Here is a 26,825-nt window from a genome sequence, read left to right on the forward strand (position 1 = left end):
GTCTGCCCTGCTAGGAGTTCTCTCTCCTTCTCTGTAACACTTTAATTGACCCCACAAGATAAGCAAAGGTGGTCTAGTGGCATCACACATTTTGGCCCTCAGTGGCCTGTGAGGCACAGCAATGTCCTGTGTGTCTCCATCGCCTACAGCACCTGGAGCAGCTCTTTTCAGAGGGCAAGGACTGCAGAGCACTTCCTCAGCACATCCATGGTGTAAACAGGGCGTCGAGGCAGCAGGGGAAAAAAGGGTGGGGCTGGGGGCTGGAAGCTGTTCCAGAGAAGGGGAAGGAGAGCTGTGTCTCTCTGAGCCTGCAGAGAAGTGTCAGTTATGTACCACCCTCCGAGATCAAAGGGCATCCAACGTTGGGTACCTCCCATCCTAAACTGAAGCTCATGGCCCAAGAGACACCGGGTGCCGGCCTAATGAGACCTGGGGCGCAGGGCTGCTCTACCTCCCAACGCTGCCCTCCCTGACGAAGCCTAGCTATGGGTGCGCTGCTGCAGGACCGCCACCCGGCAGTGCTGGCCTTGACCCTGGCACCTCAGGGCAGCTGCTTCCATCCTGGGCTGTCTCACATTTTCTCTCGTCACAGGGTAACCAACTTGTCCCAGTTTGCCAGGGACTATCTTGGTTTTAAAATGGAAAGGCTTCACACTAGAAATCTTCTCAGTCCTCGGGAAACTGAGGGCAGGGCAGGGGGAGATTGGTCACCATAGCTCCTAGCACCGGATACCCCAAGTTTCCCAAGGGTGTGGCTACAGAGACAGAGGACATTTGGTGAGGGTGGGGGGTGAAGAATAAAGGGGCAACCAGGCCCCTTGCCTGGCACCAGCCACAGCTCCTCGGCTACGTGAGCCCTGGGAGGGCCACCCACAGCTGCAAACCTCATCTGCTCACCTTTCCTGCGGACGATGAACTCAAACTTGGCTGGCACCAGGGTATCCAGGCTGATGTTGATGGCACTGAGCCCAGCTTTCTGAAGTTGAGGCAGCAGCCGGGCTAGGTTGATGCCGTTGGTGGTGATGCCAATGGTCCTCAGCCCTTCCAGCCGGTGGAGCTGAGCTGTAGGGGGAACAGGACGGGGCGTCAGTTGCTCATTCCTGGTGAGGCTGGGCAAAGGGCTGGAGGAAGAAACTCTGGGTCCACATAATATAGATGGAAAAGGGGTTCTCTGTACTCCTCTATTAACTGGGCTTAGCTTAATAGGAAGCAGGAAAATTAAAACCGTTATAAAACAACCAAAAGATTAAACACGGAGTGCTCACTCAACTAGAGGCTCTGCTGAAGGCTTTGCGTGCCTCAGCTCATTGAAGCCTCGTAACAAGGATGATCCCTATTTAATAGATAATCTCTCCAAGTCTCTCTTTCCTTAAGAACATTGCTCAAAGTCACACAGCTAGTAAGAACAGTGGAGATTCAAATCCCTGTGTACTTGACTCGAAGACTATGGGAGTTGACCAACTCATAGGTCCTGATACTCTGTATAGAAAAACAAAGAAGTGTTTGGATGATGTGTTAAACTGCCTCCTCCTTTCCACCCAAAATCACTAGAAATAATAGAAGGATGAAAAAGTCCACAATAATACTGGAAGGCAAGAGACAGAGCATTTAGTGCTCCAGAGAAGTGGAGAAATCCTGAAAAACAGAGAGCAGATGGGATTACATGGATTGAGGAAACCACAACCCCAAGCACACATAGAAGAAGGTTCTGTTCAAAGTAGGAGGGGGACTAGTGTACCCCAAGCTTAGCAGTCACCCACACAGGGGACAGGAAGGTCACGGGGCATGTCAAGGAGGCGGCCTGTCTGGGAAACTGTGTTTTGCATGAGTTGGGTAAGCTTTCTCCTGCCACCCCTGCGTGCAGGGGAAGGCTGCAGCTTTCACCCCAAGGCTAGAGGACTGAAGCTAGCTGAAGGGTGGTGGAGACCAGCACTGGCAGCCAGGCCAACAGAAGCCTGGGGCACCAGGATGAGTACAGAGCCAAGAGTTAGTCCACATTTAAGGAGAATGCTGCAAAAGAAAGAGGACTTTCACAAATAGAAGGATGGAAGAGGAAGGAAAAGTGACCGAGATAGAAGATGATTCTTTTAAAAATCAAAGTTAGATGAATACAGATGCAAAAAAATCCTCAATAAAATATTAGCAAACCACATGCAACAATGTATTAAAAGGATCATATATCAGGATCATATGAAATTCATTCCAAGGATGCAAGGATGGCTCAACATTCACAAAATCTATGTGATACAGACCACATAAATAAAATGAATGACAAGAATCATAGGGCCATCTCAATAGATGCAGGAAAAACATCCGGCAAAATTCAATATCCATTCATGACAAAAACTCTTTAAAAAAAAGGAGGGATATAGAAGGAACATTCCTCAACATAATAGAAGCCATGTACAAACCTACAACTCACATCTTAGATGAAACGCTTTCAGCTTTTCACCATTGACTAAAATCAGGAACAAGGCAAGTATATCTGTTCCTGCCACTTTTATTCAACATGGTAATGGAAGTCTTAGCCAAACTTAGGAGGGTGAGAGGGAGGGAGGGGAGGAGAGAGAGACAGACAGAGAGAGAGGGAAGCGGGGAGGGAGCAAACTAGAAGGAAAAAGTAAAAGTGTCACTGTTTGCAGATGACATTTTATATATAGAAACTCAAAGAATCTACTAAATTCAGAACTAATAAACAAATTCAGTATAGTTACAAGATAGAAAATCAATATATAAAAATTTGTTGCATTTCTATATACTAATAACAAATTATCAGAAAGAGAAATAAAGAAAACAATCCCATTCATAATTGTATCAAAAAGAATAAAATACCTAGGAATTAATTTAACCAAGACCTATACACTGAAAACTCTAAGACATTAATAAAAGAAACTGAATAAGAGATAAATAAATGGAAAGATATTCTGTGTTCATGAATTGGAAAAATATTGTTAAAATGTTCCTACTACCCAAAGCAATCTATAGATTCAGTGCAATCTCTATCAAAATCCCAACAGTATTTTTCACAGAAATAGGACAATCCTAAAATATGTATAGAACTCACAAAATAAAATATGTATTTGCTCTAAATAGACAAAGCAATCTTGAGGGGAAAAAAGCAAAATTGAAGGTATCATACTGCCTGATTTCAAACTATCTTACAAAGCTATGGTAAGCAAAACAGTATGGTAGTGGATAAAAACAGACACCTAGATCAATGAACCTGAATAGAGAGCCTGAGTTTACGGATAAAGAAACTAGACTGGTGATTGCCAGAGGTGAGGGATAGGGAGTGGGCAAAATGGATGATGGTGGTCAAGAGACACACACATCAGTTATAAAATAAGTCAGTCATGGGGATGGGAGGTACAGCATGGTCACCGTAGTTAATAATACTGTATTGTATATTTGAAAGTTGCTAAGACAGATCACAAAGGTTCTCATAACAAGGAAAATAATTATAATTATGTGTAGTGACAGATGTCAGCCAGATTTACTGTGGTGTTCATTGTGCAATATATGCAAATATTGGACCACTGTGTTATACACCTGAGGCTAACGAGGCTATATGTGAAGTGTATGTTTAAGAAAATCAGAGGGAATATCCTCAGGGGGATATTACATTCTGAAAAGAATTAATTAGAACTCCTGAAAATAAAAAAAAGTATGGTTATAGAAAGTAAACAAACCAGATGGAAAGTTGGAATGGATACCTATGCAGAGTAAATGAGCAAGACTGAATTGAGCAAAAGAATTCTCCCAGAATTGTATACAAAATAAAGGAACGGGACTAAAAAAACAAAAAACAAAAAACAAAAAAAACAAAAAAACCCCACCCGCTTACATTTAAATCCAGAGAACAGACACTGTGTAAAAATGTCCACAGTAGTTATCTGTGACCAGGAGGATTATAGGTGATTTTTATATGCACTTATCTTAGAGGAAAAATTTACTTCAAGCCACTCAAATGCATGAATCTTGGCAAATAATCTGCTCAGCTCTACATGGGTGCAGAAAGCAGAAGTAAACTGCCCAAGTAAAGCTGGGTTGAGAAAAAGGTAACAGAAGATCACAAAATTAACACCCAGCTTAGGCAGGGGTATATGGAAATACACATGTTCATGATGTGTAACTTTCCTGGAAATGAGCTCTGTGTCTGGGGAGAAGCAGTATGGGGAACTTTATAAAGCCTGTGACCTGAAATTTCACTTTTAAGAATTTAACCTAAGGAAGAGTGCCTGGGTGGCTCAGTTATATAAGTGGCCAACTCCTGGTGTGGGCACAGGTATTGATCTCACGGTTTGTGAGACTGAGCTCTGCACTGGGCTCCATGCTGACCGCACGGAGCCTGCTTGGGACACACTCTCCCCTTCTCTTCCTGACCCTCATCTGCCCATGTGCACATGTGTGTGCTCTCTCTCAAAATAAATAAAACTTAAAAGAATTTAACCTAAGTAAATACTAAGTAAATAATTAAGGACACAATGTTTTATCTACAAGAATGTTTATTAGAGAGCAATACAGAATAAAGAAAAGAGGGAAATCATTCAGATAGCCAACAATAGAAAACTGGCTAAATTATGCTTTGTCTGGATGATGGAGTATTATGCAAAAATGACTGTAAAGTTAGGGATGTTGGGAAATATACAGGTTATATTAAGTCACGGTTGGAAATAAGTCACTAAACCAAAACGGTGATAGTTGTTGCAACTGGACAGTAATGATATTCATTTTGCTTCTTTGAAATAAACATGTATTATTCTTGTAACAAGAAAATAAAAGTTTAAAAGTTGTTGTTTTAAAAAGTGTGAAAATCAATCGTGGGAAACCCTGCTCACATGAAGTTGGGAGTTTTTTGGCAGGGTACTCTCTCCCTTGACCACTCAGTCACTTGCAGACCCAACTGGAAGAGAGGGACTTGACAATGGCACTTGGCCCAGCTGGAGAAAGACACACTTCCCTTATCCCCCTGGCAAGAGTTCAGCCAAGGAGAAGCCACCATACGGACCTCCCTGTTTACTCCAATGGCCTCTTCCTTTCTAGCAGCCTTCCTGACTTACCCTTTTCCCCATAAAAAGCTTACTGCTCCTTTTGTTCTCCAGACTTGCCTCCAGTTTGCCATAGCTTGTCTGTCCCAGATTGCAATTCTCTTTTATTCCTGAATAAACCCATTTCTGCAGGTAAAAATAACTTGGTCGTTTTTATTTTCAAGGTTAACAAGAGAAGAGCTTTACTGTGGAAAAATAAAACATGGAAATTTAGCAGTTGTTGTTGGCTCCCTCCACCAAATCATCTCTGAAGAAACAAAGAATCCACGACCTTTAAGAAATGAAAATCTTGAGGAACAACAAGGGAAGAAGGAGGGTTCTTTTGAACCTGTGTTGGGGAGGGAGTTTGTAGCCTGACATTGAAGGCACAGAAGATGAGCAGTTAAAGGAAAACAAGGTAATTCAAGCTTGAATCTTGCCCTCCTCAAATGACACCTCAGAACAATAATATTTGTCCCCTTAACTGAAGAAATGAGTGTCAACAACCCCAGAGCACTAGCTGGGGAATCCACTAGAGGTGACCTCAGGGAACCTGCCACAGCCCTCCTGGAAGAGGGGCTGAAGACCCCAGCCTTGGGCATGCATTCCTCCACCCCCACCCCTCCAAAGCCCCAGAACTGGTGGGTTAAAATCAAGGGTAACTGCCTCCTTTCAAATCTGCTTCTCCCTGAGGGTTTGAAGGTGAAGACCTACAAGGCTGCCGTATGACATGATGGTAGGAGGTGACATTCTCATAACCTAAGTGAATACCGCCTCCTGGAGGTGTGTGGCATACAACTCACTCGTGGGGAGGCTGGCTGGTGGGAAGGTTACAAACATGAGTGAACCACTGTGATGTTCTCAGCTCTCGAGTCCCCTGGGGTCTGTCAACGACCAAGATCTGGCCTTAAATCTTCTCCCGTTAAGCAGTGCCACACAGAATGGCTAATGTCCTCAGAGGAAGAAATTTACCAGCCAAACAGATCAATGTAAGATTAACGTGATAAATACAGTAAAAGGAATAACCATGATATTAAACACATAACAGAAAAATTTTCATTGTAAAAAAGAACAAGAGGAAAGACCTAGTAAGTAAAAGCATAGTAACATGGTGAGTTAGAAGAGAAGATTTACGGCTCTCCCAGGAAAGAGAGGAAGAGAGTAAGAAATCAAAATGTAATTTAAAAATTGTGGAGGCTCTAAGTAGAAGGGGCAAATCCAGATAAAAGAGGTCCCAGGAAAAAAGTTAAACTGACAGGAAGGAACTATCTGAGGAAGTAATGGAGAGAATTTTTCCCAAATTTGAAACAAATGGCCTCATACTGAAAGGGCAATTTCACTGAATGTCAGAAGGACAAATGAGGAAAAGTCTATCCTTGGGGTATTATAGTAAAATTTAAGAAAATCAGCAACAAAGAAAACATTCTAATAACTTACAGAGAGAAAGAACGTCTCACCTACCAAGATCAAGAACCAAACTGATAACAGACTTTTCCCAACAGCAAATTGGCTATAAGCAGACAATGTACTGACATTTTTCACAGAACTAAGGAATGGACCTTGAATTTAAAGTTTTATATGCATTCAAATAACATTAAAACTTCTATTCTCCTACTTTAAAACATTATAAAAACTACTTGCCAGATTTAATTAGTTCACCATTAGACATATATCAAACAACTTTTAGAGAGAATACTCAAATAGGATGAGGAAAACTTACAAGGTACAATAAAAATTGTGAGCATATGGAGTGATCAAATACCTTGGTGAAGTTTGTTATCTTAAAAGACAAGGAGGGCTTACAAGAGACACAGAGGGGCAGAGCAGTTCTAGTAACCCAGAAATAAAATTCTAGAAAATACCAACAGAGCACCTGGGTGGCTCAGTCAGTTAAACATCCAACTTCGGCTCAGGTCATGGTCTCTCAATTCGTGGGTTCAAGCCCTGCAATGGTCTCTGTACGACAGCTCAGAGTCTGGAGAGCCTGCTTTGGATTCTGTGTCTCTTGTTCTGCACCCCCCGCCCCTCACTATGCTCTGTATCTCTCTCTCTCTCTCAAAAATAAACAAATAAACCCAATAATGGTGGGAGGAAGGTTGACAAAACCATGGGCCTACAAGTATGCTGAAGTTCTTGTCTCTTGTTAGAAGATGGAGGGATCGTTTATTTAAAAAGCCTCTTAGAGAGGAAAAAGAAACATAGAAAAAGTAGGACAAAGGATTACAGAAACAAGTGCAAATATTTCAATAATTACAATAAGGGTACCTAGAATAAACTCCTTAGGTTAAGTCAGAGATTGTCAAATTTGATACAAGAAACAAAAGTAATAGTTATGTGCCATTATAACAAACATATCTAAAGTATAAGAACATAAAAAGATTTAAAGAGGTGAAACCAGATACAATGGTCTTACTAAAGCCAAAAGCAAGCTGATATAACTTTAGTTAAAATAAAATACGTAGACCTTAAAGACCCCAAGTATCATTATGGAGACAGCCACTACACAGTGATAAAAGATCCAATTTATGAAGACATAACAATTCTAATCAACATATGAACATAATAAAATCACCTCAGCTATGTATAAAATAAAAAAATAGGACCTCTGGGAGAAATGAACAAATCTACCCACTGACTTATTATTGGCAGCCCAAACATGTAGAAAGCCAGCAAATGGAGATAACCAAAGGTTTGAACAATAAAATTAACAAGCTGGATCCAATGAACAAGTATGTCTCCATCCGACAATTCACCATTCTCTGCAAGCACACACAGAACATTTATGAGAACTGCCAATATATTACGTCACAAAGCAAGCATCAATACATTTTAAATAATTATCATGAAGTTAAGATTCTCTGACCACTATATAAATTATAATTTAAAAATAATATAAATGCAAAATCCTTATGTTTAGAAATTAAAAACAGTACATAAATATGTCATAGATCATAAAAAATTAGAATAAAAATTAATGTTTATTATAACTAAATTTATGAAAGCAATAAGCTACACCAAGGTAGAAGCAGAAGTAATAAAATACAGTAAGATTCAACAAATCCAAAAGTTGGTTTCTTGAAGACTAGCACAACAGACCAACTTCTGGCGAGATTTATCAAGAAAAAAAAAAAAGATAACGCAGAAATAAAGCACAAGATTTAAGACAAAATCAAATTGCAAAAATGGATTAAAAAGAAAATATTACCGACAACTTCAAAGCAATACATTGAAAATCAGAAATAATGACAAATGTCATTAAAAAAAAGATCAAAACTGACTCTAAAGAAGTCAGGAATTTGAATAGTGCAATAACATTAAAGGAATTGGAGATTCAGTTAAAAATCTCTGTGCTAAGAATATACCAGGTACAATTTTACAGGTGAGATCTATCAAATTGTCAGAGTGATTACCACAGATTAACACCAACCCCTGCACATGAAAGAATAAGAGGGGACGCTATGTGCTACAGTTAACTGTGCCTTACTTCCCCCCAAATTCACATGTTGAATCCCAACGCTCAGTGGTAGAAGGTGCGTCCTTTGGGAAGTGATTAGTCTGGAGGGTAGAGGGAACTCTATTCCGATAAAAGAGATCCCCACAGAGCTCCTTCTATTATCTGAAGACACTAGAAGTCTGTGACCCAGAAGAGAGCCCTCACCTGGCCACGGTGGCACCTAGGTCTTGAACTTCCGGCCTCCACTATTGTGAAATAAATGTTTGTTGTTCATAAGCTACCTATCTATGATATTTTGTTAGAACAGCCTGAATGGACTAATATACTACCCAACTCATTCTTCGGAATCTGATAGGGCAATCAGGTAAGCCAGGCATGATAAGTGTAAAAACTTAAAATATTAATAAACTGAGCCTAACAGTAGATAAAAGCATAGTTTACCATGACTAGGTTGGGTGTACTATAGGATTAATATAAGAAAAGCCAATATTGTCATTCAGAGTAATAGCATACAAAAAAAAATCATGAATCATCCTAACATACATAAAAAAATATATAACTTAAATTTTTAAAAAACTTTAGTAATGAAACTTCATTACTTGATTAAGGTTACTTGTGAAAAAATATTCAGAATATTCTAAATGGGGAAACATCAGGAACATTTTCCTGTTACTACTACTATTCCAAATTATACTTGAGGTCTTAGATATTCCAATAGAACAAGAAAAGGAAATTAAAGGCAAAAGATAAGAAGGAAAAAAAATTCCCCTAGTTGCAAATGATATGGTTGCTAGCATAGAAAACTGCAAAGAATCTAAACAGACATATTCTCCTAATTCTCGTATCAATGCTATCAAAAATAATTAGAAAATGTAATTTTAAAAAATGACACTATTTGTCAGGATGCTAGCATAAAACAGAATTAATTCTGCTGGTTAAAATAAAAGACTTTAGGGAGAGAACTACTTGCAAAGGTATGGGCAGAATTAAGGGTTCTAACAATGAATAATATAACACTCAGACTAGCAAAACTGGGAATCATTACCATGCCTAGGGCCAAAGGTAAATGGAGAGAAAATTATGTTGGAAATCCAGCTAAGTCACCATGGAGGAGAGGGATTTTTAGCGGGAGTTTTAGTCCTGGAGGGAATTCAGTCACTGTCAAAAACCCAGTGCAGAAATCCAAATCCATCAGAAATCCAAAAGGCAAGAGACACTGGGTTACCCCCGGGGTCAGCCACCTAGAGCAGAGAAGGGAAAAGGAAAGAGATGGCTGTGGGAAGATGGGAATATGAACAAAAATGATGTCAATTCTCCCCAATTTGATATATACTTTTAATGAGATTAAAATCCCAACGGGGCACTGGGTGGCTCTGGTGGTTAAGCATTTCAGCTCAGGTCACGATCTCATAGTTCATGAGTTTGAGCGCTGTGTTGAGCTCTGTGCTGACAGCTCAGAACCTGGAGCTGCTTCAGATTCTGTGCCTACCTCTCTCTCTGCCCCTTCCCCTCTCACACTCTGTCTATCTGTCTCTCTCAAAAATAAATATTAAAAAAATTATTCTTAAAAATCCCCAAAGATACACATTTTCTTTTCCCTATGAAAAGAAAATTATAAAAAGTAATTCCACTTATAATATCAAAAAGAATAAAAAACTTAAGTATTAACCAAGGAGGGAAAGACTTGTACAAAGACAGCTATAAAACATTGCTGAAAGAAATGAAAGATAAATGGAAACACATCATTGATTGGAAGATATAAAATTGTTAACATGACAATACTACCCAAAGAAATCTATAGACTCAGTGCAATCTTGGTCAACATCCAAGGACATGTTTTGTAGAAACAGAAAAACCCACCCTAACATTCACATGGAATTTCAGGGAATCCAAAATAGCCAAAACAATCTTGAAAAAGAAGAACAAATGGAGGAACCACACTTCTTGGTTTCAAAACCTATTATGAAGCTACAGCAATCAAAACAGGATAGTATTAGCATAAACATATACACCAATGGAAGAGTCCAGAAATAAACCCCTGCACATATGGTCAAATGATTTTAAGGGTGCCTAGACCATTCAATAGGGGAGGGACAGTCTTTTCAGCAAACTGTGTGAAAAAAATTAGATGTTTACATGCAAAAGAATGACATTGGACACATCAAATACCATATACAAAAATTAACTGGAACTGGATCAAGGTCCTAAATATAAGCCCTAAAACAATAAAATTTTTAGAAAAAAAATCATAGGATAAAAGATTTGTGACCGGTTTTGGTACCGGTTTCTTGGATAGGACACCAAAGGCACAAGCAACAAAAGAAAAATGGGCAAATTGGACTTCAGGAATATTTAAAAATTTTTATGCATCAAAAGACACTATCTACAGAGTAAAAAGGCAAGCCACAGAATGGGAGAAAATATTTCTAAATCATGCATCTGATAAAGGGTTAATATCCAGAATATTAGGGGATGCCTATAGTTTAGCAACAACAATAAAACAACCTAATTTAAAAATGGGAAAAGGATTTGAATAGACATTTCTCTAAAGCAGATATATGAATGGCCAGTAATTGAAAAGATGCTCAACATCACTAATCCTCAGGGAGATGCAATTTGAAATTACGATGCTATCACCTTACACACATTAGGATGGCTACTCTCAAAAAAAAACCAAAAAACAAAAAACAAAAAACAAGAAACAACAGGTGCTGGAGAGGATGTGGAGGAGAAGTTAGAACTCTGTGCACCACTGGTGGGAATGTGAAATGGTATAGTTGCTGTGGAAAACCGTATGGGGGATTCCCCCCAAAATTAAAAATATTATTATTGGGTGCCTGGGTGGCTCAGTCAGTTGAGTATCTGACTCTTGATTTCAGCTCAGATTTGAACTCACTCACAATTCATGAGATCAGCTCCATGTCAGGTTCTGTGCTGTGTGTGGCACAGAGCCTGCTTGGGATTCTCTCTCCCTCTGTCTCTGCCCCTCCTTCTGCACACACTCACACACTCTTTCTCTTCTCAAAATAAATAAATACAAACACTTGAATAGAATTACCATATAACCCAGCAATTCCACTTCCACTATTTCCTTGAGAGCAGACTTTCAAAGAGGTATTTCTTTTTTTTTTAAGTAGTTTATTGTCAAATTAGTTTCCATACAACACCCAGTGCTCTTCCCCACAAGTGCCCTCCTCCATTACCACCACCTCTTTCCCCCCCTCCCCCTCCCCCTTCAACCCTCAGTTCATTTTCAGTATTCAATAGTCTCTCAAGTTTTGCATCCCTCTCTCTCCCCAACTGTCTTTCCCCCTTCCCCTCCCCCTGGTCCTCCATTAGGTTTCTCCTGTTCTCCTGTTAGACCTATGAGTGCAAAAATATGGCATCTGTCCTTCTCTGCCTGACTTATTTCGCTTAGACCCTCAAGGTCCATCCACTTTCCTACAAATGGCCAGATTCCATTCTTTCTCACTGCCATGTAATACTCCATTGTACATATATACCACATCTTCTTGATCCACTCATCAGGTGATGGACATTTAGGCTCTTTCCATGTTTTGGCTATTGTTGGCAGTGCTGCTATGAGCATTGGGGTACATGTGCTCCTATGCATCAGCACTTCTGTATCTCTGGGGTAGATCCACAGCATCCACAGTGCTATTGCTGGGTCATAAGGGAGTTCTATGGATAGTTTGTTGAGGAACCTCCACACTGTTTTCCAGAATGGCTGCACCAATTTACATTCCCACCAACAGTGTAGGAGGGTGCCCGTCTCTCCACACCCTCGCCAGCATCTGTAGTCTCTTGATTTGTTCATTTTAGCCACGCTGACTGGTGTGAGGTGGTATCTCAAAGAGATATTTCTATACCCATGTTCATAGCAGCATTATGATAGAAACAAACCAAGTCGACCAATGAATGTATTACCAAAGCATGGTATATATGTAAGTGAAATACTATTCAGCTTTAAAAAGAAATTCTGCAGGGTTCCTGGGTGGCTCAGTCAGTTGAACACCTGATTTTTGGCTCAGGTCATGATCTCTGGGTTATGGAATTGAGGTCCACATCGAGCATGGAGCCTGCTTAAGATTTATATTCATTCTTTCTCTCTCTCTCTCTTCCCCCCCAGCTCCTCTCCCAACTCACTCATTCTCTAAAATAAAAAATATAAAATAAATAAAAATAAAAGATAAAAAAATAAAAAGAAATTCTGCAATATGCTAGATCATGGATGAACCTTGAGGGCATTACGCTAAATGAAATAAGCCAGACGCACAAAAAGACAAACACTGCATGACTCCACTTACATGCAGTTTTCAGAGTAGCCCAAATCATAAAGACAAAGTAAAATGGTGGTTCCCAGGGGCTGGAGGGAGTGGAGAACGGAGAGTTACCTCAATGGATACCGAGTCTCAGATTTACAAGATGAAAAGAGTCCTGGAGATGAATGGTGGGATGGCTCACAACAGTGTGAATGTACTTGATACCACTGAACTGTCCACTTAAAAATGGTTATAATAAACTTTATGTTATGTGTATTTCCAGACAATAAAAAAAAAAAAGAAGAAAAAAAATCCCAAGAGAATTTTCCATGGAACTTGCTAAGCTGATTCTAAAATTTCCATAGACAGAAGCATAGCCGAACCACTCCTGAAGAATGAAAAGAACTTTCTCTACCAGATAATGGGTGTATGATGAAGCTACAGTGATTAAGACTGTACGACATTGGCATTAAGAGAGACGAGCTAACGAGCAGAACAGCACCCACAACACACCAGGGCACACATGGTAGATTTATAGAGGAAGTAGAGGCTTCAATAAAAAAAATTAGAGAAAATGATTATCATATGGAAAAAAATGAATTGGTTTCCCAAAAAATCAACCACAGATGAACTAAGGACATAAATGCAAAAAACAAAACCTCAATTGTTTTAGTAGAAACAGATGTAGGTGTTCTGACCTTGGTCAAGGTGTTTCAATAAAAAGATATAAAAAGCGCTAACCATAAAGTACAAAACTGATCCATTTAGGAACCCCTACTGATCAAAAGAACTGTTCTACAAAATGTTGCTTATTTTTTCAAACTGGGAGAAGACATGTGCAACATACATAAAGAACTTTTACCAAACCAATATGAAAGAACAAATAACCAGACAGAAATATGGGCCAAAGACAAGATGTGGCATTACACAAAAGATATTTTTGGCTGATTAACATGTGAATAGATGCCTGACCTCATTCTTAAACAGGGAAATACAAAAGACGACCCAATAAAATACTATTTCATCCTCATTCAACTGGCAAAAACCCAGAAGAGGCGCCCTGAGTGTCGAGGAGGAGGTGGTTCAAAGGCACTCGTAGGTCGAGAGGAGACTGGCATTTAACCACTTGGAAAAGTCAGACCAAACTGTTTTCCAAAGTTAACCATTTACCCGTTCTACAAGGCTGCAACCCCATCCCTACAGGAAGTGCACACCAGGACGCGGAACGAGAATAAAAATATTTAAAGCAGCACTGTTTAGAACACCGAAACCCTGGCAACAGCCCAAATGCTCACTAACCGATGGTGTGCGATATTCACGCAGCCGAATGGCAGACAATAGGAACGAATTCCTACCCATCCATTCACAGGATGATGTGTATGAACTGTGGTTGCACCAAGAGAGTGTGACCTGAAAGACACATCGCACGATCCTTATAAAGTTCAAGAACACTGTATTTCGTTCAGGTGGGACGCCTGCGTGGCTCAGCGGGATGAGCGTCTGGCTCTTGATTTGGGCTCAGGTCATGATCTTGGGGTTCGTGATCAGGCCCTGTGTCAGGCTGTGCGTTGACAGCACAGAGCCTGCCTGAGATCCTTCCTCTCTCTCTGCCCCTCCCCTGCTTGTGTGTGCATTCTCTCTCTCTCTCTCTCTCTAATAAGTAAACAAACTTTAAGGGAAAAAGAAGAAGGAGATAGGCATGATAGATTTAAAAAAAAAATCCCAAACACTTGCTATGACAGGATACCTGCTGGTCACATGTGGTGACGTCAATTACTTAAAATGTAACAAAGTTACCAATTACCAGTTCAGTTCCTGAGTCACAGGGGCCTCACGCCAAGTGCCCAAGGCTACATGGAAGCATTAGCTCCCACATCACAGGCCACCATCATACAGCACTTCCTCCGCCTGGAGAAGTTCTGGGCGGTGCTGCCCACAACAGCTCGGCTACAAGCCGGGTGGGAGAAGTCCCGGGCAGTCCGGGGCTGGCACCGGGAATCACGGCAACTGCAGGTGGGGAGCCAGAGCGGGCTGGGCGGTCTCCCCATGGGGAGTTCTGCAGCACCAGGCCCAAGGCAGGGATTCGAAGTGGTCAGGCCAGCAGGCTCAGACAAACCTGCAACCCCTTTTACTCTGGGCCCTGGGTGGGGTCCCTCGATACTCTGGCCTGGGAGCGTGGGGACAAGTGTTGGTAAGCATCCCCGCTCTGACTGCTATTCCCTCGCTTCCCCTCCGCCCTGCTTCCCCACTAGCACCCAGTGCTCTGAGGAAGTACCTCTGGGGAAGACCGAAGGAGCTTGGCTGAGAGATGTCAAAGTGTTAGCAAGCATGGCACCAGAACAATCCAAGGCCTTGCAGCTGCTATTTTCTGGAGCACTGTGGGGGAGAGGAGGAGGGCTGTCTTTCCCAGGATACCCATGCCCTTGCAGGTGGGAGGTAAAGCCTCCTAAGCAGGTCACTGTAGCCAGGGTCTTGTCCCACACCTAGCACCTCTGTGCTGATCAACTCTCACCCACCTCCATGCAAGCAGCCAGGACCAATAACCCCGGGCCACTACAGTAGAGAAGACCCTTGAAGGGGCCAGTGCACAGATGAGAACACGGAGGCCCAGGGTGGGGAAGGAATCTGCAGCGGCAGATGGGACAGGGCTGCCATCTTTCCTGGCTTCCATTTTTCCCTCCATGTAGGTCAGCAGCTTCCACGGAAGGACCCATGTCCCCAGGTCTGTACTCAGTCATCCCTCTCTGACCTGCAGCGATCCCCACCCCCTCTGCTCTCACATAGGCCCTGGCATAGAACACAGGGGTTTAAGAGGAAACCCGTGCCAGAGGGCAGAGGATGCGGCCTCAATGAGGGGGCCGGGCCTGGCAGCCAGCCGGGTTCAGCAGGTTCAGTCCTTTCCTGGAACCCAGTCTGCTTTGAGTTCTGAGGAGCCACCTGGAGCAGAGGGTCAGCTCCCTTGGGCTGGCTCGTCCAGCAGAGGATTGATGACAGGATCCCAGGTCACATGACCAGTGCAGGCTGGACTGGGCTGGCCATGGGGAAGCAGGGGAGAATAGGTTGGCAGGGACACCTTCTTTGGTAGCTTGCACAAGTCCTGGGCTCCCCTTGCTCAGTCCTTCTCAGACAGCTGGCTCCAGGAGCTGCTCCCACCACTGGGCTGTGGGTCCTCAACAGCAGGGCCTGCAGTTCATTCACCTCTGTGCCCCCAGCACAGGATCAGGCACAAAAGAAAGTTCCAGAGAACAGTCACTAAACCAATGAATGAGGCAGAGGACTGAGGCCTGGGAGATCCCAATCCAGAGCAGCAAGCGTGGGGGCTTGGCAGTCAAGAACACATAACCTTACTTCCCTCTGATTTTATCACCTAGAACTACATAAGCAAAGATCTCGCTCTGCCTGACGCTGGGGCATAGAAGCAATGCATGGCAAGAGGGCCTCCAGAGTGATCCCTTACAGAGCCACGCCCCGGTATTTCCTGCTCACTTCCTCCTCAGATCAACCTCATCCTTAGCTGGAGGCTTTGAATGGGTTTTACAAGCTGCCCAAAGGCATGCTGCCGCACAGCCGACAGACACTCACACACAGGTACGTCCCACCTCAGAGATCCTACTCCAAACCAACAAGCATCAGCCAGCACCAGCTAGGTGTCGGGCATGTTCCCGGGTGCTGGGATTATAAAACCCTGTCTCACTTCCCTGAGAGCTTTCACTTTCGTTAATGGGAGGGAGAGTCAATACAAAGGGGACATAAACATACAACCAAGTAACACAACATTGGATGAGACAAATGCTATGAAGAAGAAATAAGGTAGGATAAGGGGACCGAGTAGGGGTCGCCGCACTTTTTCTGCAAAAGGCCCAACATTCAATATTTTTGGCTTTGCTGGCCACCTGGTCTTCTGTAGCACCTACGCAACTCTGCGAAAGCAGCCCTGGGAGATATGGAAGTGAGCAGGCGCAGCTAGGTTCCAGTAAAATGTCACTGGAAGTTTTGGAGGGAGGGCGTGGCCACAGTAGGGGCCCCACTCCCTGAATTTATGATTTCATGTCATTTTCATGTGTCACAAAATGCCATTCTGCTTTTGATTTTTTTCAACCACTTAGAAATATAAAAACCATACTTAGCCTGCAGGCCACACATAAACAGGCAGTAGCCCAGATTAGGCCTGTGGGCTCCAGCTTGCCGACTTTAGAGACAGAAGGTAGCTGCGGTGTGTATGTGGAGATGTACTTTAGAGAGAGTGGTCAAGGACTCCTCTCCAAGAGATCCTATGTGATCAGAGACCTGAACGAGGCAAACAGTGTCCCCTGTGCTCCCAGCAAAGGGAAGAGCAAGGACAAAGGCCCTTGTAAAAGGCTTCGGTGTGAACGGAGGCTGAGGGGCAGGCAAGAAGTCTCAGAGGTCAGCAGAAGCCAGACCACACGGTGGTGAAGACTTTAGTCTAAACGTGACAGCAAGCCACTGGGCTGTGGCACTTACCCACTTTGTAACACGGAGCAAATTACTGAAGTTCTGTGCTTCATTTCCTAAGAAAATAGGAATAATCAAGGTAGCTGTCTCAGAAGATGGTAGGGCTAAGTGAGCATTATGTTCTGAACAGATGTCAGCCCCTGACATGAATACTGAAGTCCAGCAGGATGAGAGTGGAGCTGGGAGACGGGGCCACAGCTCTGGTCAAACTCACCCACAATGTCCACCACGTCCGGCCGGATGAGCGGCTCTCCCCCCGTAAGACGGATCTTGTCTACACCTTCTTTCACAAAGAGCTGGGCAAGGGTCAGGATCTCCTCTGTGGTCAGCAGGTCAGCCTTGGGGGTCAGTGGGACGCCCTCCTCAGGCATGCAGTACTGACCTGAGGGGAACGAGGGGACGCGGAGGTAGGGCGTGGCCACAGTAGTTGGCCTCCAGGCCCCCACTCCCTGACCAGGCCATCCACTCCTGGATGGGGAGGAGTGACCTCGCCAAATGTGAGCTAGCACAGATCCTACAGACTCTCCGGGCCTCACGTTTCTCATCTGTAACATGTCAACACCCCCTCTTACCTCAGAGGGGAAGCTGAGGGTATGGATTAAAGAGGAAGAAGCAGGCAGAGAGCAGAGCCCGGCTTGAAGCAGGGAACGACAAGCTGCTGATTCCCTCAGCACGTAGGGTGGCTGGGCAGGGTCTGCCTAGAAGGCCAGGGCCCCTGAACCCATTCCTTCTGGTGCTGTTCCCCCTCTTTCATTTCATCTGGTTTGGCAAAGTTACCCCTGCGTGTTCGAGTCATGAAGTGAATCAGGCTGGGAGGCACTCTCTGACCGGTTAGAAGTCATTCTCCTCTAAGGTGACAAGCGTTCCTTATCCAGCCTATCTATTTCAAGTTATCAGTCCCATTTCACAGGTTGGAAGACTGAGGGACTAGTTGTACAGGGTGAGGTAGCAGAATGGGGCAAGTGAGGGTGCATCATTCCCTACCATCAGCTCCTGTGGGAGTTTTGTCAAGGACTGGGTCATTTAGTCAAATTAGTGAAGGGTCCAGAATTGGTCTTTTAAGATAGAACAGAACAGGTAAAGAGTATCAGAACATCAGACTGCATGCAGTGAGTACTATTTGGTTAAACATTTACTACACACACACCTATCTACTGGGTCATGAAATAAATACATTTGTTATTGGGAGCTACCATGGAAAGCAAGAGGGAGGGTGGAAAGGGAGGGACAAACAAACTCTGGAAGTCCCTCCAGCAGTGGCCGCACCCCCAGAGCACTTGGCAAACGATTATGAAATGAATACTCTGTATCTGCCTGGCCCCAGACAACTTCTGTCAGGGGACTGCGGTGTCTCTATAGCTGGCAGCGCTGGCCACAGGCACTGCTGTGTACCTCACCTGTTTATGGTCTCCAGGACCCCTACTCCTGCCCCTGGTCACGTCCTGAACTTCAGGAACCGTGAGAAACAGGAGGGAAGGGAACAGAGTCCTGAAGAGGGAGATTTAGGTCCAATCTCAAAGGCAATTCTGTTCTCAAATCCAGTCCCAAGTAGAAGCCAGCTCCCAGGATCATGAAACTCAACCTTGACCCCCGTCTTGCCCCGGAACCCCACCTGGCAAGCAGGGAAGAAGGGTGGGCAGAGAGGCCGTTAGGAGGAGTTGGGGAGGGTTGAGGAGGAGTCCAGGGCCTGGGGAGAGTTCAGAAGCTGCCTCAGCAGGGGGCAGGGGCCCAGGAAGGTGACTCACATCTGAGGTTGCACTTCTCGGTGAGGGAGATCCGCAGGTAGCTGTGTTGCCGGCCGAAACTGTCGGTGAGGAAGGCAGAGAAGGGGGCTGCGTGCTCCCGCAGGAAATGTCTTCGTGCAGACAGCTCCTGCAATGCAGCCAGAGGCAATGTGGGCCTTGGTGCCCTGGCTGGGGGAGAGCTCGAGAGGAGCCCGCCTGGGGACAGAAGCCCCCTCCCATCAGCCATTCCCTCCCCCACCCTCGCTCTGACATCTGTGTGGGCTCTGCAGTCCTGGGGGGAGTGGGGTTTCTCCCTCTCACTCACAGACTGGGGAAGAGGCCTGCAGGGAAGGACCTGTCCCCTAGGCCCCAACTCAGCCCCAGGGTGTGGGACCTCTATAGTGACAAAACTGCCTTGCCCTGCCCCCTTCCTCTCCCTGTCACCACCTTACAGCCCACACCCTCCTTCAAAGGAGGCCTCTCCAGGAATAAACATCTCCAGTATTTCCTGGACATGCCAGTGGGAGAGCATGAGCCACTCAGCACCCAGCAACTATGCCAACTGGCGGGCATGTCCAGAACGGAGGAGAGGAGGTGGGTAACCAAGAGATGGTGGCCTGGGCTGCTGCCACTGCTCTGCCTGGGACGCGGTGAGCCACTTCTCCAACCAGACCTCCTGTTCCTACCTTTGCAACGGGAGACAGTAGGAGCTCAAAGCAAACTCACCAACTCCGAGGGGAAGGTGTCACACAAGCTACCTCCTCATAACTACTCCTCTGTCTGGTGGGCTCCCTGGGGCCTCGCCACTGGCCAGGAAGACCCAACAGGCCAGGCAGTTGGGAGCAGCTGAGGACTACAAACAGCTGGGGAAGGGACGGGGGAGAGTCATGGGGAGGGCTCCCCTCATGCAGGAGGCTTTTGGGGGGCAACGACAGCACAACCGAGGCGGCCATTTAGAAGGAACGAGACCACCAGCCTCCAGGAAGGCACAATGGAGAGACTAGGACGATCACCCGCTGACCCCCTGCGGAGAGTACCCTCTTCATGTTCTCCCCCGCCCAGTGCTGGAAGGAACCATCATGCACCCACTGTCCAGGACCTAGAGCGATTGCTACATGCTCCCTGCAAGGCCTACACCCCTCCCGGGGAGAGAAAGGAGGCAGCCAGCCTCACCCTTTCCCCAAGCTGGATCTAGTCTGATATCAGTCCTGCTTTGAGAGCACTACCCAAGGTCATGACCGATGCTGAGGAGATAATTGCCCTACAGAGGGAACATTTACACAATATCTCAAAGTGTCCAAAGAATGCCTCTGTTCAATTCCCACATCTACCCCTGTAAGGGATTACTGCAACAGAAGCTTGGACAGGGTTCAGGAACACCATTGGCAGGCCTCGGATTCAAATCCAGGTTGTTTGAGTCCAAGTTCTAAATTCTTCCCTCTAATTGCAAAGGGCAAATCCAAAAAGGCACATGGGATGGTGCACATGGTGGGGAGACGTCCTTTCTTTAGAATCTTTATAACCAAGAAATCATGACCCTGGTAGTCATTCCATGAACAGGGATCGGCACTGCGGGGCAAGCGCCCCTGGTTTCTGGGCCAGGTGTGATCTGACACCCTGAGAAAGCTCCCTACCTTCTCCAGGCCTGTTTTCCCAGTTGTAAAATAAGAACACAGCTATGTGCTCAGGTAAACACCTGAGATTATCACAGTCTTGTAACCTAAGGCCCCCGAGGCCCGGGTAAATGTTTGCCTGCCCCCACAAGAAGGAACACGGACTTTAGCGACCTTCTGAGCCCTGGCTACATGCTAGAACCACCTGGCAGCTTAAGATAAAACTTCCATTGGAGACCAGCTGAATTTGGATCTCTGAGCACTTGCAGTCTTTCTAGATGGTTCTAATGTATACCCCGGGTCAAGGGCCACTGACTCAGGAGATAGAAAATAAAGAGCCACTGACTCATATACTTACAACTGAGTGAAACTATGCAAGGGTGCTTCCAGGATTTTTGTGGGTCCGTAAAAGTGACCTCACTCTGCCCACCCCAAGGCCAGTGTCCCCACCATCCTCCAAGAAACCCTGCTCACAGTCCCATGACAAGCAAGCAACAGTCACTTCTCTGAACTGCTGTCTGCACATTCCTAACATGACTTCCTACTTTCCTTCTCACCCCACTGCCTTTCCACCAGTAGCCTTGGGGGTGGAGCAGAGGCCGCTACAGAGTCAAGAGCCCCACCGACCTTGAGTCCAAGAGATCAGATGCCTGGAAGTCGGGATTTCTGGCAGAGGGGCACCCAATTCTTCATCAACAGCTATTTTCAATCCAGGAATCTGTTAGTCATCCCAGAAGCCACCCCCTCACTAGTTGCCTTCACCCTAATCTTAACATGTTAGGGGCTGATGGCTGGTGAGAAAGGAGCCAAAGGAAAGAAACTGGGAGCAAGTGAGAGGACCAAAGAGCATGACTCAGCGGAAACCGGGGAGCAAGTGGCATCATGGGGCAACGGAGAATGTGATCGGGCAGTCTGTTGTGGCCCTGGGAGGGGCAGGCAGGATTTCACTGCTGAGACCTGGGGTGACTTCATCTAGATTCATTCAGAATGGGTACTGCCAGGACCCTACCCCCCCCCCCGGCCCCCCCCCCCCCGCCCCGCTCCCCATCCCCTCCACAGTCCCTCACCCAGCCAGGCTTGCAAACTCCTCACTTTGATGTTAACAAGCCTCATCCCTGCCTCTTCTCTCCTCCAACACTGCATGTCCTACTTTCATTCTTCTATTTTTCCCTTTTCCTTAAACCCTCTGGAGGAAAAAAAAAATCAGCACCAGTCAGAGGAGCCCTGGACCCAAAGGGCATTACCAGGCAGGGGGGACGGTGATGCCTCTCACCCAACAAGGGCTGGGACACATCAGAAGGAGCAGAAGGCCCTTAGCTGCTCATATTCTCAGGGCCCCAGCCTGGACCAGGCTGCTTCCCCAGTGTGGGAAAGCCTTGCTGCCTGATTCAGTACCTCGGCATCTACACAGTATGCCACTGTATGGATGAACAAATAGGCTGGTCCTTAATCAGAACAGCAAGGTGATGTATGTGCAAAGCCAGCCACGCTGGGGTCATTCATTTCCAGGCTGGTCTCTACTCAAAATGCTCTCACCACATACAGCTCTCAACTCTGACTGCACATCTAAATAGCCAGGAGTGCTTCTAAGAAGTGCTGCTACCAGAGCCCCACTCCAAAGACTCTGACTCAGTTGCTCTGAGATGGGGCCCTGGCTTTTTTTTGTTGTTTTTATTTTTTTTCTAATGTGTCATCTCTTCACTCTGTAGCTTGGCTGAGAACCACTGGCCCAGCAAGACCAGGATAGGGAGTTATTTTAATCCAGGGGTACTTGCTGGTTCTGAGCAGAGGCTCTGGGAGTAGATAAACCTGAATTACAGGACTGGCTTTATTACCAACTAGCCATAGAGCAAATCAGCCAAATTCTTTAGGCCTTAGTACCTAACTCAGCTGGAGGAGTTCTGGCACCCTGCCATCTTCTTAATATAATTCCTACTTATACATATCGATCTATTAAACGAATTTGTGGAGGAGCACCACAAATGTGTGTGCTGTGACGGGTTTTCTGGGTCTTGCCAGTTTCCCTGGTCCTGCAAGGTCCCCAAGCTATTAAACGGTAGATGGGTCAAGGCTGGGGTCTCAGACCTGTTGTCACAACACCCAAAACAGGACAAGTGAGGTCTGGGCTCCTCCAGGACCATGGACACAGGGCAGGTAACCACGCCCCAGGCAGCCTGCCACAGGCTCCTGGTTGTATCTTGCCTACCTCCCCACTGCAGTTATGGGCGTGGTGGGGTGGAGTAGGGTGGTACGAAGGAGTTAGTGAAGGGATAGCAGCTGCCCTCAAGGTAGTCCCTAACTTTGGGCATTTGGTTTGAATGATAAAGGCCAGGCCCCAAATAGCTCTAGAGTATAATAAGCAAGGTTATGCAAGAGAAAAAGAACACGTGACAAACTCAAATATCAGCGGCTCTGATTTGGGATCCCTGCGATTTGAAATGATGTATACCCGGGGTGCCTCAAAATTAATCTCTACTAAACAAGAAAACCTAGGGGTGCCTGAGGGGCTCAGTCGGTTAAGCGAACAACTCTTGGTTTCGGTGCAGGTCATGATCCCGTGGTTTTGTGGGTTTGAGCCCCGTATCAGGCTCTGTGCTGACAGGAGTGCAGAGCCTGCTTGGGATTCTCTGGCTCCCTCTCTCTTTCTGCCCCACTGTCTGTCTCCCCCAAAATAAATAAATAAACGTAAACATTTTTTTTTCTAAAAACAAAAACAAAAAACAAAGACCAAAACCAAAACACGAGAAGACCTAGCAAGGTGCCTAGTCCCAGGTCTGGATCTCCCCCTCTCCCTCCATCCATCACCCTTTAAGTGTGAGGTCTTTACACCCATGCCTCCTGGCTCAGATAGTCACACTTCACTGAAACACAGATTCTGAAGGAAAGACTGGAACTCAAGATAACCCTTTAAAGTTCTTTCCCTTTGTGGACCACTGCCCCAGACCAGGCCCTGCTGTCCCCTTCTGCCTTCTCCTCCTACACCCACTTCCTTCCTGCATAACCCCCTCTCCAACATTTGGTCTTTTTGGCAGTCTGAAAAGCTGGGTGCCTCTGCCTTGCCAAAAGTCACTCTCTCCCCTGCTTCTGCCCCCAGGGCAACAGGCCCATGACCTGAGGCGAGCCCCCTGTGGTCCCAACGTCAGCATGGAGCCTGGGAGGAAGAAAGAGGAGTGGAGTACGTCCAGGCGGAGGAACGTCCTGCAGAGAAGGTGGTCCGGGACATCCCAATCAGGACACCAGGTAGCTGCGTCTCCCCAGCTGTCCCCTTTACCCACACTCCGCCATCTCTCCTTTCCACCTGTAGAAGCTATTGAGCCTGTTCTTGGACCAAAATGAAGGCCACTTTCCACTGCCCCCCGTTGCACACTTCACTCCTCTCTCACACCCACACCCTGGTACACAGACAGCACTCAGTGGCCTTTCCCTGTCTTTCCCAGCACCACTCAGGGTATAGGGAAAGGTGCCCTGCAGGAAGGGAAGTGAGGACAGGGATTCCCAATGCCCTACTCTTGCTCTTGCCAATTGGCCAGCTCTGAATAGGCTGATGGTATGTGTCTCCAGACTTGCCTCACCTCTGAGATTTTCTTAAAGACATTCTGTGCCCTCCCCCACTGCATAAAGATGGGCTGATCCAACCCTCTGTTTTTGCTCTTGCTTTTTTTTTTCTTTAATGTTTATTTATTTATTTAGAGACAGAATCCCAAGAAGGTTCTGTACTGTCAGCGCAGAGCACAACATGGGGCTCAATCCCATGACTGTGAGATCATGACCTGAGCCGAAATCAAGAGTTGGAGGCTTAACTGCCTGAGCCACCCAGGTGCCCCAACCCTTTGGTTTTAAAGACATGTAGAGGGGCGCCTGGATGGCTCAGTCGGTTAAGTGTCCGGCTTCAGCTCAGGTCAGATCTCACGGTTCGTGGGTTCGAGCCCCACATCGGGCTCTGTGCTCACAGCTAGCTCAGAATCTGGAGCCTGCTTCGTATTCTCTGTCTCCCTCTCTCTCCAACCCTCCCCTGCTCATGCTCTCTCTCTGAAAAATAAAAATTAAAAAACATTTTTAAAAATTAAAAAAAAAAAAAAGACATGTAGAAAGGGGAAGAGCCAGACCCAGAACCCAAGTGAAATTAGAGGCAGAGTGAAGGTGAAAACCTGGAGCCCCCTGTCAGCGTTCTACTCTTCCATATGCCCCCTCACCAGCTGGGTTTCAAACAGCCAAAAATATCTGTTGATGCTATTGCCTGCAGAGTACGGTGTTAAGCACCATGCAGAAAGGTGGGGGAGGACCCGACACCTAAGACACAACCTGCCTGCTGAGGGTAACCCTAGTGGGGAATGTCCAGCATAGGAGGTCTACGACCGAGTAGCAGGAAGAATAGCCACACGGAGGGTAAAGTGGGAGGGGCCAATGGGACATAGCATGAGCCAATGGTGGCAAGGTTAGCGATAATTACAACAAATACGTACATAACACAACACTTCTAAGTACATATGTTAACTTTTTTAATCTCTATAACCCCCCTATGAAGTAGACACATCCCCATTTTACAAATGAGAAGGCTGAGACACTGAGAGGCGAAGGCACCCGCTGAGGTTCATTTATCTACTAAGGGGAAGGGCTGGGATTCCTTCCAGCCCTGGCATTCTGCTCCAGAGTCTGTTCTTAACCTTCTAATTCTATCCCCTTACAGGGTAGAGGAAAGGGCAGGAGTGCCTCTCACCCTCCCCTCCCCGCAAGGAAGACGCAGGGGCACAGGTGCTAGTCTGAGCTCCTGGTCTCTTGCTTCTCAGCTCTGTGACTCCAGGGAACTAGACCTCAGTGAGCCCCCTCACCTGAAAATGCACACTCCTGACCTCACACAGCTTACCGAGAGGGCTACAGGAGACTGAGTTTGAAGTCACTTAGCACAGGTCCTCTTGTGAGAGGCACAAAGAAAAGTAAGGGCAGGAGGGAGAAGAAACTTCCTTTTAATGAATTCTTTAAAGCCCTCTCAGCAATCTTTGCTTTCCCTTCCTTCCTCTCCATGATTCCCAGGACATGAAGCCTCGTGCTAGAGAATGGGAAAAGAACTGGATGGGTCCAGTCACCAAATGACAAAGACGGGGGTTTCTCTCTCCAAATTATTCCCTGAGCACATGGGCAAAAAAACACCACCAAACTTAAAATTTGTTATGACATGAATCATTCTGTGGGATGCTGTGAAGGACTTGCAGGGGCCGCTTCCAAACCTTAAGGAAAACTGGGATTCTCTTAAGGAAAAAGAAGATCCTGCTCCATTCTGCTCCAGAATGCGGCTGAGCTCTCCTACGGGACACGAAGATGAAACTGAAAGAGTCAGTGAAGGACAAGTCGCTGAGCCCTGTGACTACAGAAGTGACAACTGACTCCTGGTGGCACCAAGGTGACATTTTTAGCCAGTGTCACACTGTGAAGCAGGGTGTCACACAAGAACACCTGATCGCACACAATCTTCACTGAGGGGGAGGGGGCAAAATGCTCAAGAAACAGGGTGGGTGAGGCAGGGCTGAGAAGGGCACTCATAACACTCACTGAACGCAGAGCCCTACCTGCCTGTGCCCCCATCTCTGGCAGTCACTCTTACCTGGTAGGGGGTTCCGTGGCTGGGTGGGCAGGGAGGTGGTTAAACAGCACCCCATGGAGCGCCCTCGCCTTGGGGTATCGGGTGATACTGGGCAGTTCAGAGAGCATTCCTCCGCTCCTCTCCCCACCCCCAATTAAGTGATGAAGGGTCCCTCCCAGAAGCGGCCACTGCGGCCCAGCCTGGGGGTTTCTCGGGTAAGGGACAGCTGGCCGGGCCGCTCCTCCGAGGGAAGCTGTGGATATGGGCGGGCTCACCTCCGCTGCAGTTTGGGAGGGCTCCCCCCGGTGGTGCTGCGTCACTGGAGCCCCCGAGCTGCAGCTCCGGACACTGGACCTCAGCACCCGCCGCAGCATCCGGGACACTGGCCTGGCCGCCATGAAGCCTGTTGGCCGGGCAAGTCCCCACTGGGTAGTAGGCTTCAGGAGCGCACTAGCCCTGGGCTCACAGCCCAGGGTCCTCGAGGCAGGGGCGGAGCTCGGGAGGAACAGGGGCGGGCCCACGTAGCCAATTGGCGAGGGCGCCGCACCGCGCGGCCTCCTGGGAGTTGTAGTCCATTCCGCCTCTCCTTTCTTAGCCCGCGCAAGCCTTCTAGGGCTTGGAAAGCGCTAGTTCAAAGTCAGCAGAAGATTCCGGTCTTTCTACAGGCTTCTTGGCCTGCGCCAGTGCAGGACCT

At 46.3% G+C, this 26,825-nt stretch overlaps 1 protein-coding gene across 5 annotated transcripts in view; it reads right to left on the reverse strand.

Annotated features, from left to right (window-relative positions):
- Positions 1-26,606, reverse strand: part of MOCS1 (molybdenum cofactor synthesis 1) — a 35,761-nt gene extending 9,155 nt beyond the window's left edge. For 3 of the 5 annotated variants that reach the window (XM_029943778.1, XM_029943777.1, XM_029943781.1), the window contains exons 1-4: positions 26,407-26,606; positions 18,962-19,088; positions 17,431-17,598; positions 898-1,062 (exon numbers count right to left, since the gene is read on the reverse strand). In XM_029943778.1, coding sequence (XP_029799638.1) covers positions 898-1,062; positions 17,431-17,598; positions 18,962-19,088; positions 26,407-26,529 — 583 coding nt within the window. In that variant the 5' untranslated portion in view covers positions 26,530-26,606. Of the gene's footprint in view, positions 1-897; positions 1,063-17,430; positions 17,599-18,961; positions 19,089-26,152; positions 26,362-26,406 lie in introns of those variants that run through there. The other 2 variants (XM_029943780.1, XM_029943779.1) reach the window with 2 other exon arrangements.
- Between the last annotated feature and the right edge of the window lie 219 nt (positions 26,607-26,825).

Source organism: Suricata suricatta, chromosome 7, assembly GCF_006229205.1.
Source record: "Suricata suricatta isolate VVHF042 chromosome 7, meerkat_22Aug2017_6uvM2_HiC, whole genome shotgun sequence".
In the NCBI taxonomy this organism is placed as follows: Eukaryota; Metazoa; Chordata; class Mammalia; order Carnivora; family Herpestidae; genus Suricata; species Suricata suricatta.